Source organism: Gadus morhua, chromosome 4, assembly GCF_902167405.1.
Source record: "Gadus morhua chromosome 4, gadMor3.0, whole genome shotgun sequence".
Classification (NCBI taxonomy): Eukaryota; Metazoa; Chordata; class Actinopteri; order Gadiformes; family Gadidae; genus Gadus; species Gadus morhua.
Window position 1 is genome coordinate 36,226,141 of NC_044051.1, and position 18,114 is coordinate 36,244,254.

The window sequence follows — 18,114 nt, forward strand, 5'->3', positions numbered from 1 at the left end:
AATAACCTCTAAGATCCACGATGCTTATACTGATTATGCTGACTGTTCACGAAGCGCTATTCTATTCTTCACTAAATGGAATTCACTGGTTGGTCAGCAATGGATTGATTATAGTTTTATTTGCAGGACTAATATTTGGATCATTGCAATGAGCATAAAATAGTATTTTGGTATCGGATTCTACCTCTTTCATATAGGATGGTGGTTCTAATGAACGGGGGAAAGAGAGAGAAAACTCAATCAACTGTAGCTAAGCCGTGAGTTCACCTCAAGTAAACTAGCTGAACGGTTCGTATTGGTATATCAACCAATACTTAATTTCGCCACCACATGCATACGTTCAAAACTCTGGGTGTACCTGTAAGTTATTTAGACACAGTATACCTCAGGGGTGGGCACACTTAAAAAAAAAAATTCAAAAAGAACGTATTTTTTATTTTAATTTTATTATTAAAAAATATTCACAGCACAATGCGGCAGCATAATCATAACTACCGATTTTTTGTTGCACTTTATTCTGTTTTGGGCGTTTCTTCCCAGTGCAAATATGTTTCAATTAGTTGCAGAAAGTATTGTTCTGAAACGGGATCTATTGATCGTTTTTAAATCTATGTTGTGAGTAATAGAGGAGAAAATATTTAAAATATTGTTGCAAGAGGCCTGTATGCATCGCCTTCACATGGTTTTGCAAAGCTGTACATGTCTTAAAGATATTGATTTGGATGGTTCCAGCATTCTCATCTATTCTTGTTTTTTACATTTCTCACAGTGCAAATATGTTTTTGAAAGAGTTTCTGAAAATTGTGTTTTAAGATGGGACATATGTAATTATAATTTGTAAACCCTTGTTGTAAATATAACAACCAAAAAAGTATTTAAAATGTTGATGCATGATTGTGGACTACATGGAAATAGTACAATTCCAGGTCTTCTGGAAATGTTTTTTGTCGCTGTGTCATGATTCAGCTTAATTTTTAATATATGGTTGCTTAGGGCACACTCATTACCGAGAAAATGTAAAACTGGCACTGCATGTTGAAAAGGTTGCTGACCCCTGCTATACCTTATTGTTTCAACACATTTTATACATTGATGCTTATACAGGTGCTTTATCAAGTGAATATAAAACCTCCTTTGTATACATGTCTTAAGGACACAGATGAATGCACTTACTTGACAACACACACACATGCACACAAAGACACACACAAGCACACACACACACACCTTCATTAGTTCATTATATAATGAAGCATTGTGAGTAGATTTGTTTCCTGTGGGACCATTGCTGTAGTCTCAAAAGGCAGCCTCCACTAATTTGGATATCTAACGATACATTTGCACACATTTGCTTCACACACTTTATTACGTCGCCGTCAACCAACATCAATTTCTTAATAGCCCTCTTAAAAACACAATGATGATGTTGTAACCAAATAACCTTCATCCTACTTACCATGTGATTTTATTTCTCTCCCTCTGTTCTTCCTTCATTCTCTCCGTCTCTCTCTCTCTCTCTCTCTCTCTCTCTCTCTCTCTCTCTCTCTCTCTCTCTCTCTCTCTCTCTCTCTCTCTCTCTCTCTCTCTTTCCCCCCCCCCCCCCCCCCCCCCCAGTCTAAGTGGATACGTCTGTCCAGTGAAGGCCAGAGGGACCTGGAGATGTTCCAGCACGTGGGTCTCATGACGCTGGACAGTCTGCTCAGGTGTGCGTTCAGCCACAGCAGCGACTGTCAGGAGTGAGTCCACACACACAAACACACTCTCTCCGCTCGGCCCTTTGGTAGCTCTTCACTCTCACTCTCTCTCTATCTCGTCCTATGGTTGCTCACCCTCGTGTCCAGACACCCCTTTCAGCTTCTCTCTGTCTTCTCTCGCCCCATCTATATGTACCTCTCTCTCCCTCTCCATTTCTCTCTCTCTCTCTCTCTCTCTCTCTCTCTATGTCCCTCTCTTTCTATGTCTCTCTATCTCTCTCTGCTCTGTCCAGTATGACCCATCTATATGTACTTCTCTCTGTCTCTATCTCTCTCTCTCTCTGTGTCGCTCTCTCTCTCTCTCTCTCTCTCTCTCTCTCCCTGTAATTCTCTCTCTCTCTCTCTCTCTCTCTCTCTCTCTCTCTCTCTCTCTCTCTCTCTCTCTCTCTCTCTCTCTCTCTCTCTCTCTCTCTCTCCGTCTCACTCTAGGACGCCCCATGAGTTCACAACGGCCATCCTGGAGCTCGGGGACCTCATCATGGATCGGCGCCGAAGGATCCTCCATCACTGGGACTGGATCTACTGGCGCAGCGACCAGGGCAAGCGCTTCCGGAGGGCCACCGAGGTGGTGCACAGGTACGGTCGCTGAAGGTCCCGGGGGTTGATGCTCAATGTCAACAGCCTCCCCGTCAGAAGGCGCCTTGAGGAACCATAAACCCTCCAACCTTCTCCCTCACGAGTCACGACTGTACTGTACTGTCTAACCCCTACCCGCTCCTCAGTGACCTGTCCCTGTACTGTCTAACCCCTACCCGCTCCTCAGTGACCTGTCCCTGTACTGTCTAACCCCTACCCGCTCCTCAGTGACCTGTCTCTGTACTGTCTAACCCCTACCCGCTCCTCAGTGACCTGTCTCTGTACTGTCTAACCCCTACCCGCTCCTCAGTGACCTGTCTCTGTACTGTCTAACCCCTACCCGCTCCTCAGTGACCTGTCTCTGTACTGTCTAACCCCTATCCGCTCCTCAGTGACCTGTCTCTGTACTGTCTAACCCCTACCCGCTCCTCAGTGACCTGTCCCTGTACTGTCTAACCCCTACCCGCTCCTCAGTGACCTGTCTCTGTACTGTCTAACCCCTACCCGCTCCTCAGTGACCTGTCCCTGTACTGTCTAACCCCTACCCGCTCCTCAGTGACCTGTCTCTGTACTGTCTAACCCCTACCCGCTCCTCAGTGACCTGTCCCTGTACTGTCTAACCCCTACCCGCTCCTCAGTGACCTGTCTCTGTACTTTCTAACCCCTACCCGCTCCTCAGTGACCTGTCTCTGTACTGTCTAACCCCCTACCTGCTCATTAATGAACTGCCTCTGTAGTGTCTTACTCCTACCTGCGAGCTGTCTCCGTATTCACTGTCTAACCCCTACCTTCTCCTTAATGACCTGTCTCTGTACTCTCCAACCCCTTGCTGCTGCTGACCTGAGTGATTAAGGGTGCACTCACACTAGGCCATCTCGCCGTGGCCGTTTTCACACCTAACCGTGCTCAAATCTGCCATTGTGAGTGTGGCCAGTCTGGCCAGGCCAGGCCAACTTGGCCATTTGGGAGAGGTGTGCTGCTACAGTACGGGCCGCCACGGTACAGATGCTAATGAGCCGACACGCACGGCTACGCAACCTGAGCTGGATGACGTGTAGTCCATGCGACGACCATGGACGTAATAAAGGCGACGAGCCTTCTTTCCCATTAAACGGTAAACATGAAGCATGAACTTCAAGCGGTTCAACTGTTGGTTCACGTTGGTCCCATAGAGAAGTCGAGTGTCTGTTAGCCATTTGGGCAGACGATAAGCAACAGACTCAGCAAAGTGCGAACTGTGTTCTCTGTGTTGTTGTCCATTGTTGTTAAAACTCTGACTGGCGGCAGACTTTATCATGGTCCATGCAGCGGACGCTTGGTCATGACGTGTTACGACGTGATGACGTATGTACAAGAGCCTACCGTGGCCAGGCCACAGTTGCGACGGCCAACGGCCACGGCCAGATGGCCTAGTGTGAGTGCACCCTAAGATAGACCCTCCGATCCCGAATAAGCTGCCCTGGTACACGGCCTCGTGTCCGTGGTCCGTCTGCAGCTTCACCAGGCGAGTGGTGGAGCATCGCCGCACCCTCATCCGCGAGCAGAGCCACCGCGAGTCACCGGAGGGAACCGCCCGGGACGGGACCGCCGGAGACACAGCTCAGAGGCAGAAGAGGAAGGACTTCATTGATATCATCCTTCTGGCCCAGGTGGGACAGACAGACAGACAGACAGACCGGCAGACGGACACACACAGAGAGACACACAGGCAAACAGACGCAAACAATGTGTGTGTGTGTGTTTCTGTGTGTGTGTGTGTGTGTGTGTGTGTGTGTGTGTGTGTGTGTGTGTGTGTGTGTGTGTGTGTGTGTGTTTCAGGACGGGGAGGGGGGTGGCCTGACAGACAAGGAGGTTGAGGCTGAGACAAACACCTTCATGTTCGCAGGTGAGCGAGTGATTGACGTCCCGTTTGGGAAGTCCCATGTAGCCAGCGATCCCATCATGCCTGTCGCAAGCCATCAGGTCATGATGCTTAATTCAGTTGAGACTAGTTACATTGTGTTCGCCTGTGGTGTGTGCGGACGGGATGTGCTCGGCTCATTCATGTTTGGTCACGTGGGGGTCATCGTAGCATCGTTCTTTGAGATCGGCTTGGTTTTGCATCTCTGTCCAACATGCAAAACCAAGGGTGGGCAGGACACCAGCACGGCATACTGTTCTCTGATTGGTGGCCTTAAACATGGCTCCATAGATTACAGTACCTCCCCTTTTATTTGGCGCGACAGCCAATGAGATGGCTTAAAGGGGACAGATTATACCACCAGGCGTGAGTGTGATTAGCCCTTTCAAGCCTTCTGCTGACATCACATCACGTCTACCAGCCTACCCAGCGGACTGTAGCAAACACTCATCTTTCCAGCACACATCTAGGGGGACACGCCCACTTGTGGTGTCAGAAGGGGCCGATTTTGAAAACAGCTTGTGACGGCTAATCCCACTCACACCTGTTGGTATGAAGTCACCGTTAAGTGATGACGATGTCCTCAGGTCACGACACCACGGCAAGCGCCATCTGCTGGACACTGTTCAATCTGGCGGGCCACGCCCACTACCAGGACAGATGCAGAGATGAGGTGAAGGAGCTGATGAGGGACCGGGCAGAGCAGGACATTAAGTGGTACGCACACACACAATCTCTGTGAGTGTTTGAGAGTGTGTGTGTGTATGGTTGTCTCTCTCTGTGTGCATCCATGTGTATCTGTGTGTATCTATAATTTGGTGTCTCTCTTTGTATCCCTGTGTGTGTGTGTGTGTGTGTGTGTGTGTGTGTGTGTGTGTGTGTGTGTGTGTGCGTGTGTGTGTGTGTGTGTGTGTGTGTGTGTGTGTGTGTGTGTGTGTGTGTGTGTGTGTGTGTGTGTGTGTGTGTGTGTGTGTGTGTGTGTGTGTGTGTGTTACAGGGCTGACCTATCCAGCATGCCCTTCACCACTATGTGCATTAAGGAGAGCCTCAGACTCCACTCTCCGGTCCTGGCCGTCACTCGGCAGTACACCCGGGACGTCGACCTACCCGGAAACAGGACTGTACCCAAAGGTACAGCCGTACAAACACCTGACCAATTGTTGCCATAACATCTCGGGACTTAGTTAGTTTAGTTCAAATTCAAATCTGATGTAAATTAAGGAATTGATTTAAATGTAATATCTTCTGTTATGGTATGTATTGTTTGCAAGCGTGTGTGTGTGTGTGTGTGTGTTTGTCTGTTTGTGTGTGTGTGTGTGTGTGTGTGTGTGTGTGTGTGTGTGTGTGTGTGTGTGTGTGTGTGTGTGTGTGTGTGTGTGTGTGTGTGTGTGTGACACCCCCTCCAGATACCATATGTTTGGTCAGTATTTACGGGACGCACCACAACCCCGCTGTCTGGTCCGATCCAAACGTAAGACCCTCACCAGTCAGCTAGCGTTAAAGTTGACCCTCACCAGTCAGCTAGCGTTAAAGTTGACCCTCACCAGTCAGCTAGCGTTAAAGTTGCCTCCTCATCTTCCCGTCTGTTCCCTTTTATTCTCTCCAACTATAACTACACACTATTAACTATTACTACAACTACTAGGCTAAATGTAAGTATGCTATTAAATAGTACTTCAACTCCAGCTATTAATACACACTATTAGCTATTACTACGACTACTAACTATTAGTACACTCTTTTATCTACAACTACAACTGCTATTACCACTGACTACAACTATTGCTACACAGTATTAACTATTAACCGGTAGGCTAACTGTGTCCAGTTAAGGATGGTCTCCTGGATTGAGCTAATGGCCTTGTGTTGTGTGCAGGAGTTCAACCCTCTACGCTTCGACCCCGCCAACACCAGGGAGCGGTCCTCCAACGCATTCATTCCCTTCTCGTCCGGGCCCAGGTAACAAACCTCTGGCAGCGATACCGCACCACCCCCACGCCTCCACTAGAGGGGAGTGCCACTACAGTCAGACTGAACCCTCTCTCTCCGTGCGTGTCCCCACAGGAACTGCATCGGTCAGCGGTTCGCGATGGCCGAGCTACAGGTCGTCGTGGCGCTGACTCTGCTGCGTTTCCGACTGTCCCTCGGCTCGAACCCCGACACTGCCGGGACCTCCACCGGGCAGGGCATCCGGCGTCTACCTCAGTTGGTGCTGCGCGCCGAGGGCGGGATGTGGTTACGGCTGGAGCTGCTGGATCCTCCTTGCACAGACGGGCTGCATGCGCAGTAAAGCTAGCGACCAACTTAAACAGCGGTTACCAATGCGGTGCAATGTCCAGAGAGGTGGAATAGATGGAGGGAGGGAGGGAGGGAGGGAGGGACAGACATGTAGACTAATAAAGAGACGGGCGCCAGAGGGGAATCCATATTCCAGAAGCAGAAAAAGATGCAGGAAATAAATAAAGGAGCAAATTGAAATGGAGAAAGCCATTGAGAAAAAAACACATTGAGAAAGAAACACATTAAGAGAGAAACAATAGATAAAGAGAAGCAGGAGTAGGATGGTGTTTGAGCTCCCCATGAGCTCCCATGTTCCCTTCTCTCCATCCCTTCTTGGTAGATCCTGCAGGAGTGCAGAAAGGGTTGCAAGATGGCAGAGATGATGAAGAAGTTGGACCAAGCATTTAAATATCATTAAAGACCATTAATCATAAATCGTTCCTAATAATGAGAATAATTGAGGATTTAATTGTAGGCTATTTGATTTACTTTTATAGCCTGTTCAACCACCACAGCAGCGCCAATTTGCATATTCATCTCATCTCGTTATTGTAAAGAATATTTTAAAATAAAACACACAGGCTACTCTTCTTAACCTGTCATGGCAAATGAACCTATTTGCATGAACCTTGCATGTGTTATCGTTCATGATCTAGCAGTAACTTAGTTAAACATAACTTTATTTTGTTATTTGCGGGTTACCCTCCGAGTAGACAGCCAGACAGTACGATGAGAAAGAGCTCTCAACAGCTTGATTTGATATCATTTGTTCATTCCTTTAACTATATAAGCCTAATTAAAAAGGGTAATGAAGGTTTAGAAAGAAGCAACTTGCATCATGCTTGCATTTAGAAGCAGATCACAGCTTGTTGTGATGTGTGTGCACAAGCCATCAACTATGCAAATGAGCGCGTAGTGCAGCATGCGTTCGGCCATGTGATTGGACAAAGGACATCAATGAGCAGCCCACCGACCACCCTAAAGTGGTGTAATCAAAGGAATTTCTTATATTTCTGATGTATAATATCTTTATCAGCATAAACCGCAATGCTTATGCTTTGCAAATGTAGGGTGGTCTGTTTTTTTATATTATTAGGAATTTAGAAGCTAAGCCAGCAAAAGTTGTACGAACTTGGCCCATTAATCTGTGTCGAATTGTTTTTTTATTGTTATTGAAAATGTATAAAATTTAATAGTACTAGTAAAATGTTTAAATAACTTAATAAATTATGATTACGATGAGAATAAATTATATCTAGCATATATAATTAGAATGATAAATGAACACCCCCATCTAAGAATAAATTGTATCGTCGGAACCCCTCATATTTGGATAGGTTGTCTACTTATCTGAATATGAGGGGTTCAGAGTCTGACGATGGATAGGTGATTCAGTGTATGCAAATAATATTCACAATTACCCAATTTCCCTATTGTGTTAGTTATTCACAATGTTTCCATTCACAAACTACTAAAATTAACTGAGCATTTGGCACTTATATACGGCATCATAATTTCAGGACATTGCTTCGGAATTCAATACCCAGATGGGATCAGTCCACCATGATCCTTCAACAGATCAGTCAGAGGTCTCAAACAGAAAATGTCGGCCAAATCCCCAAGGTTTTTAGAGGTTAAATTCGGTTAAGGCTATTATTGTTTAGATTTTACATAAGCTTTATTTGCATTTCGTTTCAGTTTATAATTAATGAGAGGATGTGTTAGTTTATTTCGTTTTTACTTAGTTTAGTTTATATTAGTTTCAGTGTTAGTTTCAGACCTTTTTGTAAAATGGGGTATTTACCAACCAGTTAACGCACATTTTATTTCACTCATAGTTTTCTGATGACGACAACATGGAGTCATACACAATGGAATAAATCGAATTGGCGATGAAAAGTTGTAAACTGATGTCTGGTCAAGGTAGCAGTGGGACCGTTATTATTTAGACATCTTTTTTTTTTAACAAAAACAGGTGCAAAAGATTTTACTTAGAATAACTACAAATGTTACTTATTCTTAAGACAAATTACAACGAATATATTGTGGAATAAATAACATGAAAATAAGAAATTACAGAAAATATTGAACTTAACTCAAGTGTGTGGTTGGTGGCTGGTTTAAGCAGTCTCGGCTGGCCTGAGTCAGACTAATAAGACTCTGGACCTGGGTGAGGCTGCACACCTGTTTACCCCTGCATTGAGCATGGATAAACCAGCCAGTAAACCAGCCATCCCCAGACACTCGGCAGAAATCAGACAGGGCAGCATGCAACCCTTCCTTACACTTACAAATCATTGAACTCCTAACTCTGTTATAAACTGGTTTAAACAGTTACAGTCTGCTATATAAATAAAGTTGCCTTGCCGAAAGATCACCCCCTGTGTCCTTGTTGTAAAGCACATTGCTACAATGACTTATGTGCATTGTAATCCTCAACCTTAACACATTAAAACATGTTATAAATCAAATCAAGAACAGATCAAATGAACTGTTAGCCAATAGTAAGATACACCTAACTAGAAAGATATCTCATAAATGTAAAATAATGCAAAGTCCAGTCTCAGCCCCGAACCTGAATGTGGAGTGGACAAGTGTCCCTCAGCAGTCTCTGAAGCTCCACGTTCTGCTCAGAGGCTGAGCCTCATATACTCTTTCAGGCTACCCTTCTTTAGTTACATTATACAGCTACTCAAACTGAAGTCTTGGTCATATATAACAAACACGTGATTATACATTCAAGAAACTATTTTATATTTGTTGCTACCCTAAAACAGAGGTATTAGACACGTGACCCAATTTCCATTCATGAATATAAATGTTAACGAATAATGCAAACATTGCTCAAGTAATGTGACCATCATAATTGTGACTTTAGTGAGAACCGGCCAAAATTAACAAATCCGATTACCTTTCACCCAGGTCATCTGCTGACAGTCTTTAGATATTTATTATCTAATGACTTGTGAGACTTTTCAACATTACACAGGTCTTGGGATTGCTCTTTTTCAGTTGATCAGTTTAAATGTCGCCGTCTTCTTCCTGACACTGCTCCTTGATGAAGACCTGTCCATCAGAATTGGTTTTCCACGCTATCTTATTGTGGTTGCTCAAACTCGCTACGTTCAGCAGCTGTTGGGTCTGAAAATAGAACCAAAAGTTATTGGCTCTAGAGCAGGCAATGTCTCATAAACCACAGCCATTGTATTCACAATCTCATTGAATAACCCTCGGTGAGGTAGCGACTCCGGTTAACAGTTTACATCCTGTTACGTCTAATAAAAACAGCAAGGGCTAGGAATCGTTCCGCACGGTGGGTGACCAGAATTCCCAGTTTTCCAGGGACAGTTCTGTGTTTCTGGTGGTCTGTTCCTGGCTGGAGATTTACCCAGTGATGTCTCCATTTAAAAAAAAAAATAGGATTTAAAACAAAACAATTTTAATAGAAAATGTTCTAGCTTTCTCATGAGTATATCTTTTGAGACAGTTGGTAATTCGTCTTGTATCTATCTGAGGGTGTGCTGTTGTACCTTATGTACGACCATGTATGACATAAACAATGCAAACCAATGCAATATTGAATGATTCCTTATTCAAATAATCTACCTTGGATAGTTTCTGGTGCTTTACTGAAATGTAAAACATATCGGGCAAATCAGTAAAACAATGGGCATGTACCGCCCAATATTTTTCAGCACTATTCTAATACATTTGGCATGATGTGAATGGGCAAGCAATACTTATGTCCCTTTGTTTTAATTTCATAATTAATAACATATTTTGTTTTTGTTTGTTTGTTTATTGTTTGTTATATGAACCGCATATGTCCCTTTTTTTCTTTTCAGAAATCTGGTTTTCTTTGCCCCCTTTGTTTTCCATTTGTTGACAACTAGCGCCGTGAAAGTTCAGCACGTGACTTAACAAAGCTTCCGCAAGAGATTTGGTCTGAGCTGTCCGCATCTAAATTAGCGAGGAACATCCTATTAAACCCTGAATCATTTTATAATGAAGGTGTTGAATGATGGTGAAGGCTGATGGGTCATCACCCATCCACTGAAAACCACTTAGAGGATGTCAAGACTCACTTGTTTTAAGATGGCAGTTTTCATGGCAGGATCGTTCAGTTCCGGTCTGTCCTCTGAACGCACCTTCACCTTGAGAACCCATTTCCTAGTGCCTGACACACACACACACACACACACACACACACACACACACACACACACACACACACACACACACACACACACACACACACACACACACACACACACACACACACACACACACACACACACACACACACACAGTAACTGGACTTTCCAACAGTTTGATGCAAAGAATGACCAAATGGTTGAATAATTCAAACGTTTATATTGAATGTAATAGATTTCCTAATAAGAGATGACTTATACAACTCTAAAACAATCAACGTTGCTTACAGGTGCAGAGAAACGGATGTAACTCATCACATGATCTTTGGCTCCATCTTCCAGAAAGGTGGCTAGTCATCACAGCGCAACTTTGAGGGAAATTCCCTCCAACTGCATGTTGATCCCAGAGTCGAAGGGAGGAGTAGCGCCCATCTGACCAATGCCACGCATCTTTAAAGAGGCCGATCCAGACACTCAATCCGACACTTGCCTCCGCGACTGCCTGGTTCTCTGTTGAGTTCCTGATGCTGACCAGGTCCGTGTGGTGACTCCTGCAGTAACCCTGCGCATTGGTCCAGGTCGTCGACAGTCTCACTAAGACATATCGGTCTCCACCTTGTCTGTTACCTGAAAAATGAATTTATTCCTTTGTTTGCATCGAAGGCATTTAACAATTAACGCATATACAAATATACAAACGTTATGATTTATGAACTGCTGTTGGTGAGAGAAGAGGTGCAGAGAGAGAACCGAAAATATCCATCTCCATATTGTTGCGAGCAGCACGGGTAGGACGAGACTGGGGGCCCGGGTTAGGTAGTTATACAACTCTCACGCCCCATACACCGCACGACTTCGAGAGTTTAACACAGAGACTCACAGAGACTCACAGAGAGACACAGAGAGAGACAGAGAGAGAGAGAGACACACACACACACACACACACACACACACACTTGGTGCCCGATTTCCCCCAACACTATTAGTGTAAACCATCACCTAGTGTAGCTACACTAATAGCACCACTGCAACCAACCACCTAATGCAGTAACGCAAAGGACCCAGGAGGGCACGGGAAGGCCAACAGTTGCACTCCCGCAGTCGCCACTAGGCTATACGTTTCTCTGCCATTGAGAAGGGTTGAATTTCACACAACTGTGATTGACAGACTAGATGTATTATCTGAACCAATCAGGAAAGAGAGGCCCCGGGAGCGTTTTCAATCAAAATGATCTCATACAGAGGAAGGGGCGGTCAACTAGAAACAGATACCCACAGCACAGCCCCCTCATCTAACTAGTAGCCGACAGATGACCAGTCCATTTCTAATAAAATACACTAAAATAGCTCAAATTGTAGTTACCCACAGCGCCTTCAATTCGGCATATTATAAATATATGAATGCATTATTTTTAAGTGTACTATCCATATCCATGGGTGCATGTTTCCTTACCATCATAACACACGAACCAGAGTATTCCGCCTGTTTTCAAGTCCCACTGGATGTTACGTTGAGCAGCAAACCTTCCGCCATATTTTCTGAAATTACGATAATTTCTCTCTCCCTCTTGGTAGAAGTCCTTGTCTGCCAGCGACCAATGCCACCTTTCAAGACCCACATAATGAAGGCCGATCCACAGCTCATCATGAGCTCTGTCTGCATTCAAGGCCAGCAGTGACTTCATTGCCCCCATGTCGTCTATGGTGGCCAGGTCATGGCCTCTCTCTCTGCAGTAGCTCTGCGCATCAAACCAGGATTTGGGGGTTTCAATTAAACAGTGTTGGCGGTAGTCGGCACAGAAGGACGGGATACACAGTCCTGGTAGGGTAAATAATCACATGACTTACTGTCGATTAATATTTTCATATTCATAAACATGAATAGGAATGCAATAATACACCCATTGGTAACGTAGACACAAATTCACCAACCTGAGATTAGAAGAGTTTGTATCCATTCCATTGCATTCATTTCTGCATAATAGAATAGGAACTTAAAATTGTCTCATTTCTTGCGTTACGTCTTACACTAACCCTTTATTATATGATATCATTATCATTCAGATGGTTTTATTTAATATATATTCATTAATAATGAATGAATGCAGGCTGCTTCTAATGGTACCATTCTCCTATGATAACATTATGATCATGTAGTATTTAAGACACTTACCTTTGGTTTCCCTTGTGTAGCGGTCAATGAGTCGTTTGATTACTAGCACGGTGTACAACTCTCTCTCTCTGTCAGTCTATTTTAACTTCGACCCATGATGTATATTCCAACTCTCTAATTGTATAGGCAAAATAAACTTATTAGCCAGGAAGCCCTTGTAATTCCAAATTTGACTGCTGGGCCAGTGTGTCAGGGCTTGGCCAACAGTTTAAAGTGTGGAGTGTTGGTTAATGGCTGGTTTAAGCAGCCACACCCGGCCCGAGTCAGACGGATTAGACTCTGGGGCTGCGTGAGGCTGCACGCCTGTTTGATCAACCATGCACACAGGTAAAACCAGCCATCACCACACACACTCAGGACATCTCCCCCCACTCTCTCGCAAAACACTTTGTAATATGTACAGAGCTTTTAAAACAATAAAATGGATGTCCACAGCAACGTTAGAATATGTGATTATTTGATTTCACCGTCGGTTAAGAATAGGAACATTTTATTACTCTATTATTTCCGATAAGGGGACAGATAACAACCAGAGAGTTGTCCCCTGATCCTTCATGCATCGTGTTGACATGTCTTACACAAAGTCAATGAGGCCTGAGATGTCTCGCTGCATACGCGTCCACCAGGGCCAGATAGTAAAATTGGCTTTCACAGGGAAGGGGGAACCTCACTAACCACCACCAGTGTGTAGCACCCACTTGGGTGATGCACGGCAGCCAATCTGTGCCAGAACGCTCACCACACACCAGCTGGAGGTTGAGAGTAAGGGAATTAATGAGTCAGCCAATTATACAGAAGGATGATTAGGGGGCCAGATTGAATAATCCATTTAAATCTCCTTAGACTGAACCTTACCCATAAACAACTATTCAAATAATTGTATGATGAATTGTATTGATTCTGAGCATGTCAGCGAATATTTTTTCAAATATGACCTAGGCCTATTTATTTGTGCTACGTATTTATGTTAGCTATTTGGATTCTTAGATATGATAGAAGACAGTTTTAAGTAGGGTACCTGGCTCAAGTGGAACAATGAAAAAAATAAATTTGTCTCTCAGTGCAGGATTGCGATTAATACTTAAAAATTACCACAAATGTTTAAAGACATGTCCAATAATGTTCAGGTAACATCCACCAGAACACTTGTGCCAGTGGGCCATGCAAACATGGCACATTGGCTAAAATGTAGATTGAGTGTAGCTCATAAAAGCAGTTGCTTTCTGCATTCATGAGGTTGCATGCACTTTAATGATCCATGCACCTTATGGGTTTTATCCTCATCGTTGAATGCAATAACTGTAAGTTGCTTCGGACAAAAGCATCTGCGAAATAAATGTGATGTAATATATAGACCGTTTTTTTTCCCATTGATCAATATGATTTGGTTGGGATGTTGCATCTCATCATCATTTATTGCTGATGGCTTTTAAAATGGCGAAAACTGTAGCATTTCCTGTCCTAAGTGGCATTGAGGTAAGAGCCGAAACACGGGCAGCCCACGGGCCCTGGAAGCCTGGTCATCCTCCAGCCATGCACAAGGTCCACAATCAGCCTCCAAGTACTTTACATAGGAATATACAGGCCTACTTTCAGGATTTGCTTTTGACTTTCAAATGTGCCATTTCCACAGGAATTCCATTACATTAAGGTTATTTGTATTTAACCTCAGATACCCTTTTCTACATGTTTTTTAGTTTCCTGACTTAAGCATGCAACATTGATATATATTTTTTGCTCCTTTGGAACCTTACTGATCTGTTGTCGGCAATTGATTCCCTGAACACGATAATTTGAAACTGAAGAAAAACCAAACATTTCGATTTTGTTTTGGTATACTTTATAGTGAGATTCAGGTCACGACCAGCTTGGATCGTGTCTTATCAAGTCCTTTATCTCGTCAATGATTCTTCTGATTTAGAGTATGATTCATGGGCTTTAATGATATTCTAATACTGACTGGGTATTTTTTTAACCCTGAGAAACTATAGACGGTGCCAATAGGGAGCGGGACAGAAAGAAAACAAGGAGAGAAGAACACAGATGGGACACTTTGCCCCTGCCGGCACATAACACATTCCAAATAATGCAGGCAGGAACAACTGGCAAAAAGTGAAACACAACTGGCATAGCGTGTTACAATTTACACTAGTAAACACAACACACAAACTCAAGTGTCCAAGGGTTGCTACAGTATTATCATCGACATGCAGGGCCGCTTCTAAGCTTTTGGAGGCCCTTAGCATAATTGGTCATAAATTGTTCAGGGAGGCCCCCCAAATTGCGTGTGCATTCTCAGCAGCTTTACAAAGGTGCACAATGACTTTTCCTGGCAGCAGAATCACTAATCAAGTCATCATAAGACACCCTATGTGCCACTCAAGCGTTCTTGTCCCATTATTGATATGTTTTACTGAGTGGCAGTTCAAAAAAACTGCGGTGAGAAAGGATGCTCCGCTTCCGATGTGATAAGACGAGAGCTTTGAAGTTTGTTGCATTTCAGGGAAGCGGGGGGGGGGGTGCTCTTTTTATACATTAGGTAAAAACATGTAATTTGGCCGAATTGAGTGATAGGGTACACAGTGAAGAAAAAACAACGGTGGGCCTGTTCATAACTAATTTATATACATTTTGGTATGTAATAATGTAATAATTATCATGACAATTATCATAAATTTTTTAAGAAACCTTAATTTTGGGGGCCCCCCCAGGAACTTGAGGTCCTACGCGCTCTGCATTCTCTGCGTATGGGGAGCGACGGCCCTGTCGACATGGTCCAGTGCTTAATTCCTCAATGCAATCACCGCTCAGACTTCCGTCAATGACTGTATAACAAGGTCTTTACGTTTTTGGCACCGTCTTCCTGAACAACACAGTCTCACTGCGAGTTCATCAAAAATCAACGCTTTTTTTTCGGCGTTAACTGCCAACGAAAACGGTGTCCCTGTGCATCTTCATTCGACACAGGGGGTTTTCAACTCCCTTTCAAATCCCTCCACGGCGAAATCTGACCAATCTCCTCCGATTGGTTATTTGATTTGGCCCCGAAACGGGTTAGGGTTAGGGTAGTAGTGGTTAGGGTTAGGGTAGTAATGGTTAGGGTTCGGGTAGTAGCGGTTAGAGATAGGATTAGGGTAGTGGTAAGGGTTAGGGTAGTGGTGGTTAGGGTTACGGTTAGGGTTATGCGCTTATCACTGTTCGCCGTGGAGGGATTACATTGTAATGAGTTGAAAAACCCCTGTGTCGAATGAAGATGCACAACCTTTTGCGTCAGCAGTTAACGCCAAAATCTCAAAAGATGCGTTGATTTTTGACGAACTCAGAGTGAGACTGCGTTGTCCTGGAATAACGTGCAGAAGCAGTTCAAGCTTCAGGACCTATTGACTCTCAATTAATTTAAAGCTGTAAGAGTTTGGAGTCGGACTCCATTGGAAATTGCAAATGTTTTACTCAATAATCGTAATGTGTTTTCACAATTGCACTTAGTATTGAACTTGTATTTTGTCTTGTTTTATGTTGTAACTGTGTACTGCTGTCCATCTTGGCCAGGTCTATCTATTAAAATAGATTTTATTCTCAATGAGACATACCTGGTAAATAAAGGATACGATAATAACAGTGTACTATTTTACTTTTCATTTTTTCTTAACATTCTCAATCACCTTTTAAACACCTAAAAAAGCTACCCGTTACCCGTCATCTCTTCAACCATTTCATCTTCTTCACCATTTAAAGCTCATTTTATCTACAAATAACTAAACTTTGTTATTTCTCCTACTTTTGTGGGCATCGTTTGATGCCCACAGGCCCACAGCCCTCGCCATGAAAAGGCGGACAGACACAGGGCGACACCTGAGGGTCAGTTTTGTAAATATAATTTTTGTTGATGGTATGTCGTTTATTTCTGTTAACACTGTCCACAGCGTTAATGAGAATGAAGTGATCTTTTTCTTTACATTTTTTTCTAAATATTTTAGTCAAAGAGTGATCATTTATTTCATAATTAGATGAGCTGTCACCTGCTATTAAAGAGGTAAGTAGGGAACTCTTAATTGAAGGGTGAACCAGGGAAATGTATCACAGTGGTTTTTTTTCGATTCATCACTTAAAAGGAGAGAAAAAAAGCTTGATCTCCCTTCTACCCTTTTGTAGACTTGTACGTTTATTAAATTCAGAAGACGTGATATAATTTTAAATATTTCTTAGCATAGAGTTATAAAAGCCATTTGTCAATAGGAAGGCCAACATCACGCACCGAAACTCATCATTCACTACCGTACCGTTGACCAATCACAATCCTGCATGTTCATCATACAATTTGTGGAATATGTGAATATTACACCACTGTCTGTTTATATTTTGAACCTTGAAAAGGGATGAGGGGGATTCAACTTGCTTATTTGTTTCTGCGTCTCAATAAAGGAAGATTCTGAAAAACATTAAAGTGAAACTATGAAATAAGATTTTACCCATTTGAAAATAATAGTAAAAAAGCAATGTACGGGAAGCAATATCGATGGCGGATGGTGTTCTCTTGGAAGGAAATTAAAGAAACGGAGAAAATAACATTTCCCGCCCAAGTAAAATCTATGTTTCTGGCGAACCCTAGTGGCTGAGTTATATATATGTATGTTTAAAATCAAAATACGATTGAATGAACTCTGTCAAAGACAATACAAGCTAGAAAGATATCTCATTAACGTAAAATAAGTCAAGTCTCAGCCCTGAACCTGCTCCACGTTCTGCTCAGAGGCTGAGCCTCATATACTCTTTAAGGCTAGGCTAACCCTTCTCTAGTGACATCATACAGCTACTCAAACTGAAGTCCTTGTCATATAATGAAAACACGTTATTATACATTCAAGAAACAGTATCAGCCTTTTATATTTGTTGCTACCCAAAACACAGGATCCTCTGCATCAAGAAAATCTCAGTTTATATCTTAACCCGTCTTTAAGGTGAGACATGTGACCCCGTTTTCATCCCAACAAAAAATAATATTTCCTTCCATCTTTATTTCCCTCATAGTTATGCTACTCATCCTCAATCGAATATAAAGTGGTTATTTGGCTTATCTATAGAAATGTATCATAATACAAACATTACTCTTGTAATGTGACTATCATAATTGTAACAACAACAAAAAATAACAAAAGAGGGATTATAGTTGTGCTATTCATCCTCAAAAGGAATATATAGAGATTATTTGGCTTCTAAATGGAAATGTAAGAAATAATGCAAACGTTACTCTAGTGATGTGACCGTCATCATTTTTAC

At 43.1% G+C, this 18,114-nt stretch overlaps 2 protein-coding genes across 2 annotated transcripts in view; one reads left to right on the forward strand and one right to left on the reverse strand.

Moving 5' to 3' along the window:
• Positions 1 to 8,887, forward strand: part of cyp4f3 (cytochrome P450, family 4, subfamily F, polypeptide 3) — a 13,804-nt gene extending 4,917 nt beyond the window's left edge. The window contains exons 6-14 of the mRNA XM_030354537.1: positions 1,615 to 1,736; positions 2,184 to 2,330; positions 3,826 to 3,979; positions 4,149 to 4,215; positions 4,818 to 4,947; positions 5,228 to 5,361; positions 5,637 to 5,701; positions 6,107 to 6,189; positions 6,295 to 8,887. Coding sequence (XP_030210397.1) covers positions 1,615 to 1,736; positions 2,184 to 2,330; positions 3,826 to 3,979; positions 4,149 to 4,215; positions 4,818 to 4,947; positions 5,228 to 5,361; positions 5,637 to 5,701; positions 6,107 to 6,189; positions 6,295 to 6,520 — 1,128 coding nt within the window. The 3' untranslated portion in view covers positions 6,521 to 8,887. The remainder of the gene's footprint in view (positions 1 to 1,614; positions 1,737 to 2,183; positions 2,331 to 3,825; positions 3,980 to 4,148; positions 4,216 to 4,817; positions 4,948 to 5,227; positions 5,362 to 5,636; positions 5,702 to 6,106; positions 6,190 to 6,294) is intronic.
• Positions 8,888 to 9,531: 644 nt separating this feature from the next.
• LOC115541758 (uncharacterized) lies at positions 9,532 to 16,537 on the reverse strand. Its single transcript, XM_030353601.1, has 4 exons — positions 16,531 to 16,537; positions 12,118 to 12,483; positions 11,056 to 11,291; positions 9,532 to 9,651 (listed from the first exon to the last, which is right to left on the reverse strand). Exons 1-4 carry the CDS (start codon positions 16,535 to 16,537, stop codon positions 9,532 to 9,534), a joined length of 729 nt encoding a protein of 242 aa, XP_030209461.1.
• Positions 16,538 to 18,114: the final 1,577 nt, after the last annotated feature.

Excerpts from the sequence above, each read along its gene's own strand:
- LOC115541758 (XM_030353601.1), bottom strand. Across the intron at positions 11,292-12,117 it reads CTGGTTCGTGTGTTATGATG|GTAACAGACAAGGTGGAGAC; the intron begins GTAAGGAAACAT and ends TTCATTTTTCAG. Across the intron at positions 9,652-11,055 it reads GACTCTGGGATCAACATGCA|ACCCAACAGCTGCTGAACGT; the intron begins GTTGGAGGGAAT and ends TTCTATTTTCAG.